General features: G+C 36.1%; 1 protein-coding gene across 3 annotated transcripts; it reads left to right on the top strand.

Moving 5' to 3' along the window:
- The first annotated feature begins 484 nt into the window (after positions 1–484).
- On the top strand, positions 485–21,251 carry arhgap19 (Rho GTPase activating protein 19). Of its 3 annotated transcripts, XM_067395792.1 has the most exons (11): positions 485–591; positions 1,764–2,041; positions 6,689–6,769; positions 7,797–8,006; positions 8,095–8,321; positions 8,399–8,485; positions 10,229–10,294; positions 10,502–10,678; positions 15,063–15,161; positions 15,419–15,556; positions 20,030–21,251. In XM_067395792.1, the coding sequence occupies exons 1-10, from the start codon at positions 548–550 to the stop codon at positions 15,512–15,514; spliced, it is 1,365 nt and encodes a 454-aa protein (XP_067251893.1). In that variant the 5' UTR covers positions 485–547; the 3' UTR covers positions 15,515–15,556; positions 20,030–21,251. The 3 variants fall into 3 exon arrangements, with proteins under 3 accessions (XP_067251893.1, XP_067251894.1, XP_067251895.1); XM_067395793.1 differs by lacking the exon at positions 6,689–6,769; XM_067395794.1 differs by lacking the exons at positions 485–591; positions 1,764–2,041 and adding an exon at positions 6,144–6,255.
- Positions 21,252–23,169: the final 1,918 nt, after the last annotated feature.

Here is a 23,169-nt window from a genome sequence, read left to right as displayed (position 1 = left end):
TGTTGTTGTTGTTGCTAAAATCAGATGTTTAAGCTTTCAGAATGTGTGATGGTTGACCTTTTCCAGTTTTATTTATTTATTTATTTTTAATTTTAAATAAATTTATGATTGCTATGCACAACAGTGTTGATCTGCATTTCTATAAATGCTCAGCTACATCACATCTAATTGCATTAACATTTAAAAAAAAAAAAAAAAAAAAATATATATATATATATATATATATATATATATATATATATATATATATATATATTAATGTATAAATAATATGTCAAAAAATGTTATACAATTTTTAAGGGTCACTTTTTATATGGGCCTATTTAAATAGCAACCTCCTGACATATAACTGCAGATGTCTTTAGAAGGCTGATCCCAGAACTGTAGCGCATACTGCAGACAGTGCTCGGAAACATTTGAACAGACCAATCAGCGCTCAGAAACCCCGGCTGGCTCCAGAGCCCCTCCCAATTTTCCTTCATTGCCCAATCATGATTAATCAGCGGTTAACGCCTCAGCAGCGGTGGATTCAAACGGAAGATGAAAGATGGCCGCGGAGAAAGAATCTGATGTAAATAAACGAGACAGAAGGTAATGAATATTTTTTTACAGAAATGTTCGCTTAATATAGATAGTCTGAAAATACAGTAAAATATTTAGACTTTTGAATAACTGCAAAGAAATCGCTTGATAGGAGGCGGAGCACTGAGGTAGAAACGTAGTGTCTTATACGAAATGCTTCTTGCCTGTTAACAGTTAACGTTACAGTATGAAACGCAAATATTAAAATAACATTGTAACCACAGTTCCTGCCACATAACATGTGTTACTGCAGTTAGATATAGAGTTATAGAGATAAATAAATAGATGTATATTTATATAGTTTCTATTTTAAAGTCGTAACTTTGAATGTGCATTATAAACACAAAGAAAGTACCATGGTATTTTTGAAGAACCGCAGAAAATCATGTAACGTTAAATGTCTTGGTGAAACGAATGTGGGCATCTTTCTGGGCTTGATAGAACCTGCTAGCATCTGAAACAATCACTATACTTCTCACTGCCATCGAAACAATATTGAATTCAAGTCACACTGAATGTAGGATTCAGAAAGCTTCTTACATGTTTTAAACACACATGGCAAGTTATTAGAAATTTAGTGTTTGTATAAAATTTTATACCATTTTGAAGTTCAAATTCAACTTGCCATGTGGTGTAACCATAACATTTTCCTTCTTAAATATAGTAAATATCTTTGTCATTATTTTCAAAACGTTTTTTAATGTTTTTCTATTTAATTTTTTTTTTCACACACACATATATATAATATATATATATATATATATATATATATATATATATATAATATATATATATATATATATATATTAGCTAAGAAATAATAACGATTTTTCCGAACTACTTACTAAGGTTTTCTTTTCAAGAATTTCATTATTTTATATAATAAATATTATTTTCACAGCATTAATGTAAATCATATGGGCCTATTTTATTATGATTTTTATTATATTATATATTCTAAGATTCTAAGTAAACAAACGCATATTAGGCTTACACTGTAATTGACATGAACAAAACAGAATTACATTTTTTTATCGCAATTATTTATGACAATCGTCAGCACACAATTCATAATCATGACATGCCCATGTTTAAATTACATTTTACAATTACAATGTTTTTTGAATAAATTAATTAATGAACTATGTCATTATAAGTCATATTTATTTGTGGGTTCACAGGGGCACGGTGTGCAATGTTGTAATCAGTCAAGAGTCAGAAATGGGAGGTGGTAGTGACGGCCGGCCTCCCATCATCTTCAACCCAGACTTCTTTGTGGAGAAAATGCGTCATGAGCGACCTGAGGCCTTCACCGAGTTGGTGCTGAGTAACATCACACGGCTCATCGACCTCCCGGGGGCCGAATTCTCACAATTACTGGGCGATGAGGAACCCAAGACTCCCAACAGCACTGTGGCGGGAGGCTTTTTTCGCTCTTTCAACTTCCTTAAACGCAAAGGTGAGGTTTTTTCTGAATTTTAGCCAGTTTTCTGTATTCCTTTCTTTTGCTTTTTTCCATTTCAGCCTGCAATGAACATAAATTCTTCCTCATACATTCGACAAATTTACAGCCAGTCTATTGTCAATATGCCTTTGAGCTTATTATGGAGGCACCGGTGATTCTTCTGTGGGAAGATTTCAGACTCTATTGACAAAAAATATTGAACAACCTTCAGTGTAAGAATTACATCATCTGTTTTGGGAAGTTCTGTGATTGCTCTGCAAGTTAGTTTCCTGCTATGGGCTCCTGGTATTGACTGGCTAGCTCTAGATTCATTGCCATCTAGCCAACAGTAATGCGTGAAACAAAAGTTAGGACCTTGCTGGTTTTGATGAGTGGCCAACAGTATTTAGCTTCCAAATCAAGTGAAGACACTGATAAAGAAGTAATTCAACAAATTTGACATTAGGCAAGGCAGGGCAAGTTTTTTTTTAATATAGCACATTTCATACACAATGGTAATTTTAAAATGCTTCACATGAGAAGGAAACAAATACATAAGAATAAAAATGGATTGCATAAGATCAGATTTTTGTTCTAAAATCGGCCTGGGGGATCTCTAGGACTAACCCAGTCCGCACTTCAATTTCTTTTCACCCAAGAAATCTCTTAAAGGGTTAGTTCACCCAAAAATGAAATTTCTGTCATTAATTACTCACCCTCATGGCGTTCCACACCTCGTCTCATTCATTCATCTTTGGAACACAAAATAACATATTTTGATGAAATCCGAGAGGTTCTTTTTTTATCCCTAATAGAAACAATGTTACCACATTCAAGGTCCAGAAAAGTAGTAGCGTTACAAGCGTACTATGTATTGAGGATACAAAACCTCTCAAATGTTTTTTGCACAGCTAAACAGATGTTTTTTGAGTCTGGATTTGAATGTGACTACTGTGACTACTGTCACATCTGATCTCTTTAGGAAGCTGGTTCCAGCTGTGGCTGGCATAATAGCTAAAAGCAGACTCCATAGAGTGAACCCTTGGTATTTCTAGCTGATATGATCCTAATGATCTGAGTGATCTGTTGGGTTTATATTCAGTGAGCATATCTGCAATGTATTGAGGTCCTAGGCCATTGAATGATTTATATACCAGTAATAATACTTTAAAATCAATCCTAAATCTAACTGGGAGCCAGTGTAAAGACCTGAGGACTGGTGTGATATGTTCATATTTTCTGGTTCTGCTCAGAATATTTTTGAGATGATAGTATGCTGATTTAGCTATTGCATAGCTGTAATAAGCAATTTGGTTCTCTCTCATGATTTGGCTCAGTGGTAGTATAAACAGGTTGAACAAGAGCAGTGCAAGTATTGAGCCTTGTGGGACTCCGCATGTCATGGATGTCCACTCAGACTTACCTATACTCACATAATAACCTCTCCCTTCTAGTGTTGTCAAAAATAGCGATATTTGGATATTTGTATCGACTATGTATCGATACTGAAACATCTGAAATAATTCCAATGCTCCTTTCTGCAGTATTCATATGCACCGATACCAGCTGTGCACTCTCCTCTCCGCTGGGAGTTGACATGCACCTGCCTCCTCTCATTCAGTTGTCTCATTCACTCCGGTAAATGTGCCCCAATTATGCCTTTTTTAAGGTTCCTAATATTGTTTTGGGAGTCTCCTACAACAGGTTTACATGCATGCAAGGTCAAAAAACACTTTCGTTTTCTTATAATATACATTTAATTTCACCTCAGTTCTCAATTTTTTCTAAATGATTCATTAGAAGCAGTTCAAAGAATGACTCTAAACCCCTCCTTTTCATGAGCCTACACTGCTCTGATTGGTCAGATGTCCCAATCCTTTGTGGTTGGTCTACTGCGGGCACCCGGCGCCCATTGCCATAACTGAATGGCAGCTATCAATTCGAACGACATTGTATACAATGTATGGACAGAAAAGATAGCATCAATTTTACCGTATCAGTTCAAGCCCGAGTAGTCGATCAACCAGAAACTGATTCGCAATCACAAATGGAGTAGGACGTTTCTCTATGGTAAGTGTCACCTTAGTTTGTGCAATATATAAGATGTGATACCAGTGTCACTGTTATACTTTATGTAGGTGCTGTATAAGAATGCTAAGCGAAGCTGAAAACGTCTAACATAAGATAAACATTTAGGCCAGATGTGTACACAGACTTTTTCATCATAATTATTAACAAAGCTATTAAAAAATAGCTATATCATTGTTTGACATTACAATGGGTGCTTACCGTTTACAGAGAAAATACTTAAACTAGTTAGCGTGGACTAGCATCTTAACATCCTATTACCATACAGATAGAGCTCCACTCTACTGTAATAATGAGAACGCAGAGGGAAAAAAATGGTTTGTTTTACAGTTATGTAAGCGAACTGGGCCCACATCTATGTTGTAAACTCCCATGTTAGCCGAGCACAAACGTGAATAGCTGATATGCATTACACTTTGTAAACAAAAGTCGTGCTCCATCCTTGATCATTACTCTAAGTAATAAGACAGACAAGCTGCATTAATTGACACATTTTTAGACAATATTGGACCAACATCTAAATAGCAAAACTACAGAAACGAGAGTTTAGCTGGATACATCCGGATATTATATTGGATATTTAGCTGGTTAGCTGGATACATCCGTTGTATGTTACACAACATAACATACAAAACTACAAATTTTGAACGATCGCTACAAAACTTAAACATCAATTAGTAATCATACTTACAGGTTGAGATTCAGAGGAGCAAGCTGGTCCAAATAAACTGGGCATTGTAATCCATATTTTAAAACCAAGCGTTTTGTGAATCCTGTGTTAAACTCCCCAAGGATTGAGAAGCAGTCGTCAGTCAAATGATGGGAACACAACAAAAGATTGTCCTGCTGTGGTAAATTGAATTTTCCCTGGCATCTGCACGTGCAATAAGTGGGCGGGCAATAAACTAATGTTTTGTTGTGATGTCACAATGAAACGGCTTGGGATTTGTTTTACAAACAAGTCATTTAATTGACTCCGAGTCGATTCTTACTTTTGCGAGACAGTAACTTTATATACAGTGTACTTTCAGATTAAAAAATTTGCAGGATGTTTTCATTCACTTAGAGCTATTTTACACACTACATGAAAGGTCATTTTCAAAAATCCATAATGGGGGCACTTTAAATAATTTTGGTGTGACCTGGTCTGAATTTCAGCATGGGATTGAGCATAATTCTGCTCATTCCCATGACAATATGAATATATTTAGCATTTTTTCCCCCCATGGTATCGTAAAAGTTATAGAATATTGATACTTTTCAAGGTATTGTATCGAAATTAGAAATTCCAGTATGCTGACAACACTACTCCCTTCTAAGTATGACCTAAACCATTTTAGGACTATCCCAGAAAGCCCGACCCAGTTTTCCAGCCTGTCAAGAAGTTGTGATTGACAGTGTCAAATGCAGCACTGAAAATTTGTCTGTATCAGTATTTAAGCGAATATCATTTATCTTTATGAGTGCAGTCTCTGTGCTGTGATGTGGTCAGAAACCAGATTGAATGTATCCATTTGAGCTTAAGAATTTGTACAGATGATTGAAAACAGCTTTTTCAGTTATCTAGCCTATGAAAGGAAGATTTGAGATTGGTCTGTAGTTACTCAATATAGTGCTATCCAGATTGCTCTTTTCAAGAGGAGCTTAAAGGGATAGTTAACCTAAAAATGAAAATGTGATGTTTATCTGCTTACCCCCAGGTCAACCAAGATGTAGATGACTTTGTTTCTTCAGTAGAACACAAATGATGATTTTGTGAACTCCAACCGTTGCGGTCTGTCAGTCATATAATGCGTGTCAGTGGGAACTTCCTCTTTAAGAGTCAAAAAAACATGCATAGGCAAATCCAAATTAAACCCTGCGGCTCGTGACGGCACATTGATGTCCTAAGACAGGAAACGATCGGTTTGTGTGAGAAACTGAACAGTATTTATATCATTTTTTTTACCTCTAAAACACCACTATGTCCAACACTATGCCCTCCATATCCGGTTAGTCTATGCATGTTTTTTTTAGTCTTATAGATGAAGTTCCCACTGACATGCGTTATACAGCTGACAGACGGCAATGGTTGGAGATAAAAATCATGATTTGTGTTCTACTGAAGAAACAAAATCATCTACATCTTGGATGCCCTGGGGGTAAACATCCAATTTTCATTTTTGGGTGAACTATCCGTTTAACAACTGCAGTTTTTTTCTAACTTCCTTTTTTCCGTTTTTATTCTTCTGATTTTTTTTTTTTATTCCACTCCACACACCAAATAAGGTTGTTTATACAACTGAATAGAAACATTTTGATGTCATTTTTTATTTAGCATTTTTACAATAAATATAGGATCATTTTATACAAAGAATACAAGTGAGCAAGCTAAAAAAAAATATATATATTTTTAAAATTACTTGCTGTGATAAACTAGGGCTGTCAATTGTGTAAAATAAATAAACAGTAACAATAAAAACAATAAGATTAAACTATAATAGCATCAACTTCAAAAAATGTATTGAAAAATGATTTCATTCAACATTTTATTGGAGAGATGTTTCATTGTTAAATCTTTTCTTTATTTTGCAGACAAAGGTGTTGTGTTTGGCATGCCCCTCACAGAGGAAGGAATAGCCCAGATCTATCAACTCATCGTGTACCTCAGCAAAAGTAAGCCCTGGCTCTTAGTCATATACAGGGCCCCCCAAAAATATTTGCACACATAAAGTGCAGTTGTGTTAGAGAAATTGTGGCTAAATTTCTTGCTCTTACTCAATATAAGGTTAAATGGTCCTGAAAAAAATAATCACACTTGTATTGGTCATGGTCAAAAATGACCACATTGGAAACAATTGGAAAACGACTTTCATTTAGTGGAAGTGTATGGTACTGCGCCCAAACAAAATCTTACTGAAAGCTTTTTTTTTTTTTTTTTTTTTTTTTTTTTGAGATATCGAACTCAAACTTGGAATACAACTTGTTTAGATTTATGGCTTTGATTTTCTCTCATTGGAAAAAATCACGGCAGAACATTAAACTCGCTGCCGCTGATCCAGAGAGAGCAGTTGTCATATATAGGTATGAAACCGCTTCACAAACAGTCTTTTCAACCACACAGAATCGTTATTTCTGTGTTAGCTACAGTAGCCATCAAATGCCACAGACATCAGCGTTTACCAAATAAAGATTATGTCATTACATTTTACACATTTTGTCAGCTCCTCTAGTAAATTATTTTTAGTTGTCTGTTCAGAATCGTAGGGAGAATCGTGATCTCTGTTTGAAACAAAATATTGTGATTCTCAATCGTGCAGCGCTAGAAAATATATATTTCATATGAAAACTTAAAAAAGAATTTGTGCATTTTTCATAACAATAAACTTAAACTTCTATAACTTTTATTAAATTCACTTTTTAAAACTTTCCCCCCTTCAGCAATAATCTACCAAGTCTATAAATAGAGACCAAACTGAAAATACAAAATATTTTATAATGAAAATATAGTACACTCATTTCATTTAAATATTATAAAAGGTCATTTTTGACCTCCACACAAGGAGCACCAGAGGCTGAAGTCATCTGGTGAAATTTTCATATTGCAGTATATTGCAGAAAAACAAAACATTGCAATGTCAGTCTTTTCCTATGTCGTGCAGCCCCAGAAACTGAGATGTTTCGACTGGTTGTTTTCCTATAGATCTGCATGTAGAGGGTCTTTTTCGGGTTCCTGGGAACAGCCTGAGGCAGCAGACGTTGAGAGAGCAGCTCAATGGGGGAGCTGATATTGACTTCGCCTCCGGTGACTTCCATCCCAATGACGTTGCCACCCTCCTCAAAAGCTTTCTGGGAGAGCTGCCAGAGCCCCTGCTAACACAGCGCCACCTACACGCTCACTTGAAAATCACAGGTTCATTTGGTTTCTCAATACCGTCCTGTCCATCATTTATTGCTCCCTTCACACTTCCTGATTAAGCTTTATCTGTTCTTCTTGGCAGAACTGACCACGTTTGATGATCAAGGCAATAAGACAAGTTTGCCAGATAAGGAGCGTCAGATCGAGGCTCTGCAGCTTCTGCTGTTGCTGCTGCCCACCGCTAACCGAACCCTGCTCAAGCTGCTGCTGGACCTGCTCTATCACACCGCCAAACAACAGGACAAAAACAAGATGTCCGCACACAATCTCGCACTCATGTTTGCCCCCCACGTCATCTGGCCCAAAAACGTATGTGATTTGTTTCTGTTTTTAATTGTTAAACATTCAGGCATAATTTTTCATGTTTTGCATGTTGCTTTCTTCAGATGAATGCCAGTGACCTTCAGGAGAACCTTAAGAAACTAAACAGCGGCATGGCTTTCCTCATCAAACATTCCCAGAAGATCTTTCGGGTACTTAATATTTGCAAAATGCAGCCTTTATGTGTGCACATGCTGATGGGATGAAAAACAATATCCTATTAACGTGATGCAGCATTCTTTTAGTACTATCATAGTATTTATTAATATTTTGAATGAGCCTTTTTTATATTTTAATTTTAGTTTAAGTTTTAGTGATTTTGTTATGTGCTTTTCATTTTTATAAGTTTTGGTAAATATTTTCTATTTAGCTTTCATTTATTTTTATTTAAGATAGATGCCAAGGAAACTTTTCTAGCTTTTGTTTGTCAAGTTTATTATTGCTAACTAAAACTATTAAAACATTTCTGTTAAATGAAATAAAGCTAAAATAGAATAAAATCTAAATAGAAATGTTGCCTTGTCAGTAAACTGAAATAAGTTTAAGTTGAAACATTAAAATGAACTACAAAATAAAAACAAATAATGAAATAATCCTAATCCTAATTGGCAATATTTTTTTAAAAACAAAAAACTAATAATGACAAAAGCACCTAACAAAATAAAAAAAAACTTAACTTGACTAAAAATTAAACTAAAATTTAACATATAAACTTAAAAATAAAAAAATAAAAGCTAATTCAAAATATTATAAACTAGTTTTAATTTAAAACTAAAATAACACTAGTTTAAAGGTGCCCTAGAATCAGAATTTGAATTTACCTCGGCATAGTTGAATAACAAGAGTTCAGTACATGGAAATGACATACAGTGAGTTTCAAACTCCATTGTTTCCTCCTCCTTATGTAAATCTAATTTGTTTAAAAGACTTCCGGAAAACACTCGGATCTCAACATAACACCGACTGTTACGTAACAGTCGGGATCATTAATATGTACGCCCCCAATATTTGCATAATGCCAGCCCATTCAACACATTAGACAAGGAAAGGCAGTATTAACGTCTGGATCTGTGCAGACAAGGTAAGCAAGTAAGAACAACAGCGGAAAATGGCAGATGGAGCAGTAATAACTGACATGATCCATGATATGATATTTTTAGTGATATTTGTAAATTGTCTTTCTAAATGTTTCATTAGCATGTTGCTAATACTGTTAAATGTGGTTAAAGTTACCATCGTTTCTTACTGTATTCATGGAGACGAGAGTCGTTGCTATTTTCATTATTAAACACTTGCAGTCTGTATAATTCATAAACACAACTTCATTCTTTATAAATCTCTCCCAACAGTGTAGAATTAGACGTTAGCCACATAGCATAGCCTCAAACTCACACAGAATCAAACCATCTAAATAAATACTTTACTCACATAATTCGAAGCATGCATACAGCATGCATGACGAACATCTTGTAAAGATCCCTTTGAGGGTTATATTAGCTGTGTGAACTTTGTAAATGCGCTGTATTATAGTCGAGAGCTCGTGTGGCAGAGGGAACGCATCTCTTAAAGGGGCCGTGCTGAAAAAATCAGTGCATAGTTAATGATGCCCCAAAATAGGCAGTTAAAAAAAATTATTTAAAAAAATCTATGGGGTATTTTGAGCTGAAACTTCACAGACACATTCAGGGGACACCTAGGACTTATATTACATCTTGTAAAAAAACAATCTAGGGCACCTTTAAGTTTTTCATGTAGTGTTTTTATTTCCATGACTTTTTTTTTTTTTCCAGTCTTAGTTAACAACAACAAAACTGATGTGATGTCATCTTAAAAGTTTAAAGGATGTTTAGGATTGTGAAATCAAACCGTCTTCTTTTGTCTTCTCATTTGTAAAGGCACCAGCGTATCTGCGGGAGCACGCCAGACTTCAGTTCGCCAACACCAAAATTATTCACTCCAAGGTTTGTGCCATTTATGTTCCTTCTAAAGCGAATCTAAGCACTGATTGAACCATGGCTACATTCACACTGTCAGTCCTGAATATTCCTGTAGATACTCCTGTAAATAAATGAACTGTGTTTGAACTTAACTGTATTAGTGACCCAAATACTGGACTTGTGTTCTGCTGCTGTGTGTAAATAATATAATATTCTTCTCTCTGGTTGTAGGATGACCTGGAGCTGTTGACAGTCAGCAGTTCTCCTCTCATGGCGGCATGTAAGAGGAGCGGAGCACAAGTTGGGTTAGACTCTGAGAATCACACAGAAGAGGCACTTAAAGAGCTCTATCGACACGTCACCGATAACATGCCAAACTCCGCCAAGAAGAAAAAACTCATCCGACAGGTAAGAGTACAATGGGTCCATTTATTTATTTATTTATTTATTTATTTAGTGGTGATTTGTTTTATTAAAAATAACTAAACATAAAATGTGATTTTCATTTTTTTTTTATTTTTTTTTTTATATTATTAGGGCCCAAGCACCGGTGGTGCGAGGACCCTATTGTAATTGCTCGGTCAATTAGTCGTCTTCCCCGAAATGAAGCGCATTCCTAAACATGCTCGAAAACTTATGAAACTTTGCACACACTTCAGAAATGGTGAAAATTACATCTGATATGGGTTTCAGAATTAGGTGTGGCAAAATGGCTTGATAGTGCCACCTACAAATTTTCAATTAAGCGCCCTTCGCGCTACGTTTCACGGAGAAGTATAAAAATATGGTAGACAGATGTTACAGCCTAATCCCTACAAAAAAGTCTATGGGTACAAAATCTGAAAACCTAACAGGAAGTGAGATATTTTGAATTTTCTCTGTAAAATTTTAGCAGTTTTTGCCAATTCCAGACGTTGTACTTTAACAAACTCCTCCTAGAGCTTTAATCAGATCAACGTCATATTTGGTCAGTCTAATCTAAAGGCCTTTGCAACATTAAATTGCGAAGATCTCTAGTTTTTGCTGAAGGGTGTGTTTGTGGTGGCCTGACAAAGTCTGATGTTTCACCATGAAAGAGGAAGTTGTCCCAAACTTCACATGTGTGATAAGAGTCCTGGCCTAAAGACATCTATATGCCAATATTCAGTTAGTCATAGCGCCACCTGTAGGAAATGGCATGCTTTGCACTGCAATTCACTTTGGTACCAGAAGTGCCAAACATGCTAGAAACACGTTAAATCATGCAAAACTTGTCTAAGTGCTAATGTATGCAATTAATGCCACGAAACAGGAAGTTGTTGTAACTCAGGCATACAATGTCTGATTTGCTCCAAACTGCACGTTTGATAATAGTCCTGGCCTGAAGACATCAACATGGCAATATTCAGTTATAGTCAAAGCGCCACCTGTTGTTAGCAGGAAGTGTGGCACATGTAATATTATTATTATTATTATTATACAATAATGACAGCAGGTTTTATTATTTATTTATTATCACACATTTTTGCTGTAATTAGTTTATTTAAAAAAAAAAGTAAATCATGCTTTTTTATACTACTACTACTACTACTACTACTACTACTACTAATAAAGTAATGGCAGCAGACCCGTTTTAACTGACACAGTTTAACTCTGAGATCTTGTCATATTTTATTACCCCCGAACCCCCCCCCCCCTTTTTTTTTTTTTTTTCTTTTTTTACTATAGTGACTAAACTGTATGTATTAATGAACTGTTCAAGGTGTCTGAATAAATTTTGGTTTGACTGACTGTATAATAATGCAATTAATGGGTAACTGATTTTTAGGGGTGTAACGATTTATCACAGTACGATATTTTGCGATACAAAAATGTTATGATATGCATCGTAGAGTGATGACGATGCTTTTACGATATGACGGCAGTCTAATCTTATTGGTTGAGCTGTCAACGTGACCTACTCTGCAACATGGAGGTGGGAGTGAGAGAAGCCGGGTTGTCACCGCATATAAATGGTGTGTCTCAATCAGCTCTCTAGTTCAGTAAGTGTTTCGTGCACACATCGAATCTTGCAAGCAGGTTTAAACGTTTCTCGCGTCAGTCTCTTGCTTGGTCGCATGAGAAAAGTCATGGCTTTCCTTTACCGCAGTGCCACAGCAACAGCTGTGCTCACAGAAAAGCAAAAGATGCTTGCGATGCTTTGCTTTAAGAAGTTCCACGGGGCCGTTCACATATTGTGCTTTTCCGCGTGCAAGTCGGTTATTTCAAATGTAGCTGCGCGGCAGGCGCACTCATAATGGGATCAACGCGGTCGCGACGCACATCCGGTGCGTTTTCCAGGCGGATCGAGATGAACGATTCTCAACTTTTCAGAATGCAAGCGCACCGCAGGTCGTGTGACAAGAATCAACCGATCAGCTTCGGCCTTTCCGTAACAAAACATCAAAACCTCAGCCGAACAGGTGATCATAGCTGTACAGGTTGGTTTTTATATATTATCTCCATAAATATATCTAGTAGTAAAGCTAATGCAAGGGCTAGAAATCATTTATTCTTTGCAGAAACTTCCTGATCCTCTTCGAGAGCGCAGTTCATGGTTGCATAGCAACGACCGACACCACTGGAGCGCAAGTGCTTTGGAAAGAAGCGGTGCGGCCACACCTTCCACGCGTTTTTAGACACGATATGTGAACGGCCCCTATTCATAATTCTAAGTTCATGTTAAATTTAACATTCTTTTTCAGTGACAGACAGACCTATTCAGCTGTTGATTTGAATATAGAAGGTTTTTATTAAACCTTGAAATGTGATCTTGTATGTACAACAGGGAAAATTATTGAAATTTGTTAATGTTTTTTGAAAAATATTGTGAACTTTGTATCGAGATACATACCGTATCGTGAGCTGAGTGTATCGTTACACCCCTACTGATTTTAACAGTAAAAAAGCGTGTACATTTTTATATGTAATCGGTGACAGAGTGCAAGTATGTGTCTAACTTAATTCTGTATTTTCAGGGTCAGAATCATGAATATTTTTATTCTGATGTCACCATTGCCCTGTGCATGCAGGACAAAGTCCAAGCCTATTCAAGTCCACAGCAAATTTAACATTTTAATCAACAATACATTTTTGTTAATTTGTTAGAAGTAGATATAGTTCTCTCAGTAGTAATAATAATATAACCCTCTTCTTTATCTTGGCTTAAAGTAGGGATGCACCCGACCAGTATCAGTATCGGGCCCGATACCAAGCTTATGTACTTATACTTGTAAAAATACCCCCGATACCAAAGACTGATATGTCACGTGACGTAAACGACAGAATTTTCCGTGCACAGAGACACTTGTGGCAGAAGCCTCAGGGGTGTGGAAATACTTCAAAATTAATGCTGACAACCCACACATTACGAACTGCATGCTTTCAATCACAATTCGTTATTAAGTAGTGAAGGGGCGGGATAGGCAGAATCGCGCTGAATGACACAGACAAGAAGCGCTCTTTCTTTCTTTCTTTCTTTCTTTCTTTCTTTCTTTCTTTCTTTCTTTCTTTCTTTCTTTCTTTCTTTCTTTCTTTCTTTCTGTCTTTCTGTCTTTCTGTCTTTCTTTCTTTCTTGTGCACGATCCCAGTTCTCCCAGACAGCATGTGATCAGTTCTCCTTGCGCCTGAATGGTAAAATGCACTCATGGTTGTCAAAATGTCCATCGTGTGGTGTCTCACGTAAATACAGTTGGTTATGGCTTAAGTGGACGTAAACATTTGGGTGAAAACAGGATATACAGGATATGTGTCAATATCCATGGATTCGGTCTTAAAAGGACCGTAGCCTAATTAAATATATGTCATTAATGTCAATAAAACAACAAAAGATGTTAAATAAATGTATACGTGGTAAATAAACCTACTGTATCTGAAATACAAGTTTATTTAATTTGTATATCTATAGTATTTGTTGTATTGTTTGTAAATTTCCTCTCTCTCTCTCTCTCTCTCTCTCTCTCTCTCTCTCTCTCTATATATATATATATAATTAGTTTGGGTTCCTTGACGCTGTCGCCTTTGGCTTGCCTAGTTGGGGACATTTGATATTCAACAGTGCTTTGATCTGCCTGCATTGGCCAAAATTATGTACCAGTTATCAATGTAAAGCTGCTTTGACACAATCTACATTGTAAAAAGCGCTATATAAATAAAGGTGACTTGAATTGACTTGACTATATACAGCTATGGAAAAAATTAAGAGACCACTGCAAGTTCAGAAATCAATGTTAAGTGGTCTCTTAATTTTTTCCATAGCTGTATATTGGTAATTATGGACTTTGAAGGTCATTGGACACTGTGAAATTTTTGTTCAAGTTTGTGACAAGCACATAAAAATTATTACTTTTTTTCATTAGAGTAATAGTAAAGAAGCTGTCCTACATTCATTAGTCTCACTGTGTTGTGCTTGGAAAACCGCAACATCACCAAAAAAAAAAAAAAAAAAAGAAATTTATGTATAGGCATCGGTATTGGTGAGTACCAGGAAATTCGGTATCGTACTCTGTCCTTAAAAAACGGTATTGTTGCATCCCTAGCTTAAAGGATCGCGATAGTATTGTCATGAGTTCACTGTCGTAAAGTGTATCAAATTGTGACATGAGTGTATCGTTAAACCTCTACTTTTTTCTGTTAGTGTACATTTGATAGATTTTTACTATAATTAATTATTTTGTGATTATTAAAAGGAAAGGGCTTTTTTTTTGTTTTTTGTTTTTTTTATTCTGTTGGCATAATGTTCCTGTAATCATTCTGTGGCTGTTATTCATTTCAGCTTGGCAAGCAGTCGACCCCTGTGACTCCTGTCAATGAGAATACGACTCCTACTAGTAAAAAACACGCTCGCTCACGCTCCTTTGGTGGTCTTATCAAGGTCAGATCTCTATCTCCAGCTCTTTCACCTCTGTGTTATATACACAAGTTATTATGTGTGATGGTGAAATCTTTTCAAGTTCTGGCCAATGCAGCTGTGTGTCCTTTGAAAAGCAATCAATCCCCAGTTACATAATGATGTAGTTTAAAGGGATTGTACTATAAAATCACATTGTAGCAAACCAATTCAGCTTTTGAAAGGGCATATACAAGTGAATAAACCGGATGTCTAATGAATGTTACTATGTTTAAATGCAGAGGAAGGTTTTAGGGAACCAGCCTGCCGCAGACAGGAGAGGGCGGTATGTGTCTCCTCAGGGGAAGGAAAACATCAGCAGCGAGCCGGTGAGCTGAATCGGGGCATGATGATGATAATGTCACCAGCACTGGGTTCAGGTGAGCAGCACAGACCAGTTAAACACTGTGGCTGTGTCCGAAATCACATACTCTCTTTAGTAGGTACTTATTTTGAATAAGTAATTACTTTTCGACCGCTAAAAAAAGTACGCTCTATATCAGGGGTGGGGAACGTTGATCCTGGAGGGCCACTGTCCTGCAGAGTTTAGCGACAAAAGCAGACTGTGAGGTTGGCTCACGTCGGCAGCGTCTGTGTCCAAAGTTGGCCTGACACACCAAACCAACGCTAAACAGCCAACGGCCAAGTAGCACGTCAGTTCTGCGCCTGCGTGAGATGAAATGCCTTTCCGAACCAGTAGGTGGCAGTATCTGAACAGCCAATCAGAATGATCAGATGGCCCGATGAGCTCCGACGGCGATTCAACATTTCGAATCGGCCGAAAAAAAGCAGACGAGGACCAGCTTCAGCCGACGGTGCAGAACACACTGAGAAAACTTAGTCGGCTTGGTGTGTTCCTGCCTTAAGACTAGGGCTGGACGATTATGGCCTAAAATGAAAACCTTGATTAATTGAACATTTTACCTCGATTACGATTAATGAACGATTATTTTTTAAAAAAAAATTATTTTTTGCCCTCATAGTTCACTGACAAGGTTTGTACTGTAAATATGATTGAAAGAGTGATCTGACATCATAGCTCACTATCAGCAGTTATTTTATCTATGGTTTGTAACATTTCTTGCAGGTTTCTGCTCGTTGTAAATTAGATAAAGATAAATTAGCACAGTAGCTACCAGAGTGATTGCGTGTGTGAATTAGTCATACCGTCTCTCTATTAATTGTAAAGCTGTGGGTGGAAATTGAAAGTGGGGGGGGAATAACATTATGAAATAAATGTTTTTCTCCAAAACACGTTGCCCACAATTATTAGCACCCTTTATTCAATTCTTTTTGCAAACTCCTTTTGCCAAGATAAGAGCTCTGAGTCTTCTTCTATAATGCCTGATGAGTTTGGAGAACACCTGAGAAGAGATCAGAGACAATTCCTCCATACAGAATCTCTCCAGATCCTTCCGATTCCAGCTCCATGTTGGTGCTTCTTCTCTTCAGTTCACTCCACTCATTTCTTTAGGGTTCAGGTCAGGGAACTGGGAAGACCATGGCAGAAGCTTCATTTTGTGCTCAGTGACCCATTTTTGTGCTGGTTTTGATGTTTGTTTTGGATCATTGTCCCGACGGATGATCCAACCACAGCCCATTATAAGATTTCTAGCAGAAGTGGTCAGGTTTTGATTTTTTTATCTGTTGGTATTTGATAGAATCCATGATACGATATATCTGAACAAGTTGTCCAGGACCTCCAGCACAAAAATAGGCCCACAACATTAAAGATCCAGCAGTATATTTGACCGTGGGCATGGGGCACTTTTTATCCATGTGTGCACCAAAACCATCTGGTGGGTTTGCTGCCAAGAAGCTCTTGTTTTAGTTTCATCTGAAGCTTGTCCCGTTTGAAGTTCCAGTCTTGTCTGACAACTGAATATGCTGGAGATTGTTTCTGGATGAGAGCAGAGGATTTTTCTTGAAACCCTCCCAAACAACTTGTGGGGATGTAGGTGCTTTTGATAAATTTTTTTTAGGCTTTCTGAGATTCAAGACTCAACTAATCTCTGCAGTTCTCCAGCTGTGATCCTTAGAGAGTCTTCGGCCACTTTCCTCCTCACCACATATTAGGACGATTTAGACACATGTCCTCTTTCAGTCAGATTTGTAACATCTTTAGTTGATTGGAACTTCTCAATTATTGCCCTGATAGTGGAAATGGGGATTTTCAATGCTTCAGCTATTTTCTTACAGACACTTTCTATTTTGTGAAGCTCGACAATCATTTGCTACACATCAGAACTATATTCTTTGTTTTTTCTCATTGTGATGAATGATTAAGGGAATTTGGCCTTTGTGTTTCCTCATGTTTATACTCCTGTGGAACAGGAAGTCATGGCTGGCCAATTTCATGTTCATGATCACCCCGGTGAGCTAAAAAAATTTAAATATGAATGGGAATATACTTCAGAGATATTTTACTCATAAAAAATTCTAGGGGTGTTAATAATTGTGGGCAATGTGTTTTGGAGAAAAACATTTATTTCTTAATGTCATTTCCCCCCCACTTTCAATTCTTTTCCTTCAATGAATTTTTGCTAATTTTATGAATTAAAGATCAAAAGATAAACAATGCAGATTTATTTTTAGAGTCATCTTTGATCATATTTATGAAGGGGTCTAATAATTCTGGCCACAACTGTATAATATGTTTTGAGTTTCTAAGCTACTTTAAGTAATAAATCACACGACAGCGCTGACAACTAGTTTCTGTTCCTCTGTGCGTGCGATCTTCACGTTTTGCGCAGCTACTGTTTGTATGACTGTTCATGCCAAATTGCAGCTGCGCGAGTACGGTTGCTCGATATAATAATACACATCTGATCATCTAAATTCGCTCGAATGTCCAAACCATAAAACGAATACAACTGACAAAGTTTAGTGAAGACGCAAAGGCTCACCGCTCGCGCGCCATCACTATGTGTTGAACCGTCGTTCACCTCCGTGTTTTGTTTTTATGCAACTGACTGGACGGGGCGGAGTCACGTGGCTACACACGGTAATGTTTTTAAGCGGGAAGTATTAACAGGATTAAAACAACGAAATAACCGACATGGGAAAATTACGTCGGTTAGAGGTTCTGAATTTCGGTTTAAATTATTTTTCGATTAATCGTCCAGCCCTACTTAAGACTTTCCTGCCGTCGAGATATAGAGAATGTGAAGCTGCCGCCACGCCGTGTTCAGTTCTAGTCTGGTTTGTTTATCGCGCTGCCTTTCTGCTAGTGATGTTAGGGCAGTCTTTTGATTTTCTGTCGTGATTGTGAAAAATGTCGCCATTGTAGATTATTTATGCTAAATAATCGAGAATTGTAATAGAAACTCATATCATCGTACAGGGAAAAAATGGGATGGTGTAATATAATTTTTGCCTTTTCTACGTGTAAAAACACTAAGGGAAGCTGGTTGAGGAGGTGACTTTCTAACATATGATGTCTGAAGCAGCAGCACGTGACACTTTTCACGGTAACCCGATCAACATTATGAATGGAATTCTACAAAAGTGAAAACACCCCATCATGCACGTCATGTGCAAACAACCTATTAGGGTTGGAGCTAAACTCTGCAGGACAATGGCCCTCCAGGATCAACATTCCCCACCCCTGCTCTATATAGTATGAATGTGTGTAGTATGAATGTTATCCGGATGTATTCGCCATGTTGCCATTAGCATGTGACCTACCAGCATCAGTTATGTCGCTTCACTGCCATTCCTCTCCTGTGGCCTCATGGTATAGTAAAGTGTCCATCATATGCGCACTTCAGAATCTCTCTGGAAGCAGTAGATCATCCGGGTACTTTTACTTACTCTTTTATGAATAATGTAAATTCAGACATACTTCTTTTGTCACATACTGTTTTTCGCCTACGACGATAACGCAGCTCTGAAGTGTCAACTAACTATCCCCTGTGAAGGCCTCCTTCCCTTTCCTTTCCCTATGTATAGATAAAACCTTATCAATAGTATTCCAGTTCGCATAGATCCACGGACACAACTTTTCTGTATCAATTTTTCTGTATTATGCGGACCAGCCAAGTAATTTGGCAAATATCACTTTTTTAAAAAAGATCAAGCTTCTGCGCACATACACACTCAAACCTATTGACTAAACATGTAAATGAATGGCAAGAATGCATTAAAGGTATTCGGGTTTCAGTAGGAAAGGTGTCATTTAAGTGGCCCCTAAAATAATAATTAACAATTTTTACAACGGAGGTGATTCAATCAAAAACCAGCTTTAGCTCGATTAAGAATTTTCCTATTGTCACTGTGAAGCTGCTTTGAAACAATATGTATTGTGAAAAGCGTTATATAAATGAAGATGACTTGACTATATAAGTAGGGAAGTATGCGATTTCGGATGCAGCCCTAGACTGCAACTTATTGCTTGCTTATTTGTTTTTTTGTTTTATTTCAAAATTGATATTTGTTTTTGTATTATTTTTTGGTTTTGTACATTTTGTTTTGTTTTAATTTGTTTCACTTAAATTTGTTTTTTGTTTTTCTCACAAAAGTGAAATAACTGAATGTTTTGTTTTTGTTCTATTTTTTTCTTTTTGTTTTATTTCAAAAGTTATATTTATTTTGTTGTTTTCATTTATTTGTTCATTTGTTTTGTTTTTGTTTGTTTATTTTTGTATTTTTTTATTTGTTTTGTTATATTTTTTTGTTCTAATGAATTAGTTTTTTTTGCTTTGCTTTTTTTTTTTTACTTCATAAGTAATATTTACTTATTTTTGTTTTATTTTGATTTTTTAAATTATTTATAAAGTGTGAATTGGTTCTAAATACAAAGAGTTTGTTGTATGAGCCTCAGTTCATGAAACTTTGCTTGTCTTTGTCTGTAGTGAATTCAGCCTGAACAGAAGACTTCATCCTGAACAACCAGAGGAGAAAGAAGTTTTATTTTAATTATTTTATTTATATTTTTATATTCTGCATTGTTTTAACATACTAAATGTTGGGACTAATTTTCATTTAATGTGACTTTCTTTTTCTTTTTTTAATAAGATTTTTAAACTGTTACATCAGGTGTGCATGGGTAAACCACTAGTCAGTTACACTGGGCGTTTTTAACTGACCTGTGATAACAATTACTCTCTGAGCTCATTCAAATTTGCAGTGTGTATATGTGTAAATATATTTGCCTGTGTGGAAATGTGTGCTGATATCTGGGCCATAATCACACAATTCTTGCTGTAATCATTAAGGAACTATTGACAACATTTACTCACAAAAATGCATTACTGTTATTTATAACTGGTATTTGTTTACATATATCGATATTGTCTTAATAACACTGTGAACATTCGAAATATGATATTTTGTGACTAGAACAGGAAAAAAGTGATTTTATTTTAAACCTATTCTGGTGCAAATCATCAGCTGATTAAAGTTTCCATGCAATTTGACCACTTAGTCAAGGAGGTTAAATGTATTTTGTATAAAAATGTATTGCGATGTATTATAATTTTATGATTTTCATAATTCATACAGTGAGAAGTGCACAAAGCAGCCATGTTTCTTAATGAAATGCTGTAATGTTTTATTCCAAGGGTTTTGGTAAGTGTCAAGGGTCTTTGTGATGTGTTTCGAAGGTTTGCGTATGTTACGAGTGTGGAAATATGGGAAGGATAGTAGTTGGGACTTGATCAGCTAGTATGTGCCGTGTCCAAGTTTGCACTTGGATCAGTGGGAATTAAAGGATGTTGTGAAAGGAATTACTGTTACTGCTGGTTTGGCTTTGATCCTGAATGTCTCCTGTCATGTCTTACTCCTCAAAGCAGAGTGCTGTGATGTCACTTCCTTTAATTGTCCGTCATTTATATTCTTTCAGATGTGCTTATAGACGCAGTGCAAATGTTCATTCCCTCGACTAGAGTCATACATTGCAACTACTTAATTGCTGTCATTTGTATTCATAATTGCCATTTTATTACTCAAATGTGGCTTTCCTAAATCTATATTAAGCCTAAAATGATGCAAAAAGGGGAGTTTAACGGGGATAGTTCACCCAAAAATGAAAATTCTATAATTTACTCACCTTCAAGTTGTTCTAATCCTGTATGAGTTTTCTGAACAAAAAAACAAAAGATATTTTGAAGAATGTTGGTAACCAAACAGTTGATGGGCCCCACTGACTTTTATAGTATGAAGAAAGAAAAAAAATACTATGGAAGTCAATGGGGCCCATCAACTGTTTAGTTACCAACATTCTTCAAAATATCATACAGGTTTGGAACAACTTGAGGCTGAGTAAATGATGACTGAACTTTCATTTTTAGGTGAACTAACTCTTTAATTTTTTTAGAATAACACAATAAGCAAAATAAGCCCTTTTTTATATGGTACAAAAGCTTCGTCAAGCTTAATAGGCGTGCTGATGATGGATGTTTACAAATGTAGAAATTGGAATAATTTTTCACAATAAGCAGTTCTTAATGTTTTTAGAAGCGCTAAGTGTCTTATTTTTTTATTTGATTTTTATTTTAGTTTTTTATAAGTTATGGGTGCTACAAATGTGTAATTTGCATTGTGTAACAAGTGGGATGGTTTTTGTGTGTGTGTGTGTGTGTGTAATCCTACAGATGTGAAGTTAGGTGGGTTTTGGCATCTACTGGAAAACATGATATAACACCGATATTCATTGATTTGGCAAAAAAAAACAAACATTTTTTACAAATTCAAATTAAAAGTTTATTTTCCTTTTTGACTGTTACAATAGTTAAAACTGGATTTTTTTTTTTTACCACCTATTTGATCTCATTTGAAACATTTGTATTTTGTACATGTTCGGCTTTAATACAATGGGTGCTTCTGTATATTTCATATTTTTATTAAAACTTTTACCAAGTTTTTGAATTGTATTTCTTGTCTTTTCTTCTATAAGATGATGTATCATGATAGGTTTTCTTTGAACTGTGCGTGATGTTTGAGCAGCAATGTTTGCTCACTGTTCCACGGCTGTCCACTAGAGGCCACTGCAGCACAACTATTAACTGTCAACAATGGCCAGATTGACTTCTGTTGGTATTATTCCATAGGTATTTTCGCGTCTGACAGAAGTTTGGTTGCTTGCTTGTATTAGTAATCACAAATATACTCCAAGTAATTTCAAAAAGATAACTTAAAGATTTCCGTTGGCAGAGATAAATGATCAGATTCACTGAGCGGTGAGTGTTCGTCACGTAGGACTACAAATACATGGTGGCAAGGTTTTAATTGTCTCAACATTTTCTGGTCATTATTTTTCCCTTAGTGCAGGCGAATTTGGAAATCATTTTGATCAGGCGAAGGCATAACTTAGTTGTTAATAATTGTTTTTATATTCTGTGTTTGTAAACGGGCTTATATGTAATTAAATAATCGGATTATAATCAACGCCTTGCCTTCAGGAATGTCTGATTTGCCCTACTTACTCGGTAAAAAGTATATTTTACCAGTTTACTAGTCTAGTTTACTACTGAATGTTATTTACTACTGAAATTCATGAGTGGTTCGGCGTTTCATTCGAGGAGGCAAGGGAGGCAGGGCCTCAAAAAAAAAAAAAAAAAGAATGAGCATCGTAAATATTACAAAATGTGACCCCGCTGTTTTATGGATAACCAATTTTTTTAATAAATCATGAATTCAATAAAACAATTTAATGTAACAGTTTATTCTGAAATAATTTAATAATTATTAAAGTAATTTAATTCATTATTAAATAAATCAATAAATAAATGTATTTATTTTGTAAAATTCCATGAAAGCACAACATTTATTTTTTAATATATTTCACAAAATCCTCTTTCTGTCATCATTCTACCTCCAGTAATTTGTCTCCGTGCCTCTAGAGGTCCCTTGTGTTCCCCTCTGCCTTAATTCTTCCTTGTTTGATTTTGTTAGCATTATCCAGGTCACCTGTGCCTTGTTTCTCCCAGAGTATTTTAGCAGTGTTTTTCCCTTTGTTCCTCACTTGGTTTTTGAGTCTTGGCTGTGTGCTCAA

Source organism: Chanodichthys erythropterus, chromosome 10 (assembly GCF_024489055.1).
Source record: "Chanodichthys erythropterus isolate Z2021 chromosome 10, ASM2448905v1, whole genome shotgun sequence".
NCBI classification, from domain to species: Eukaryota; Metazoa; Chordata; class Actinopteri; order Cypriniformes; family Xenocyprididae; genus Chanodichthys; species Chanodichthys erythropterus.
This window is presented reverse-complemented; position numbering and strand designations above follow the sequence as displayed.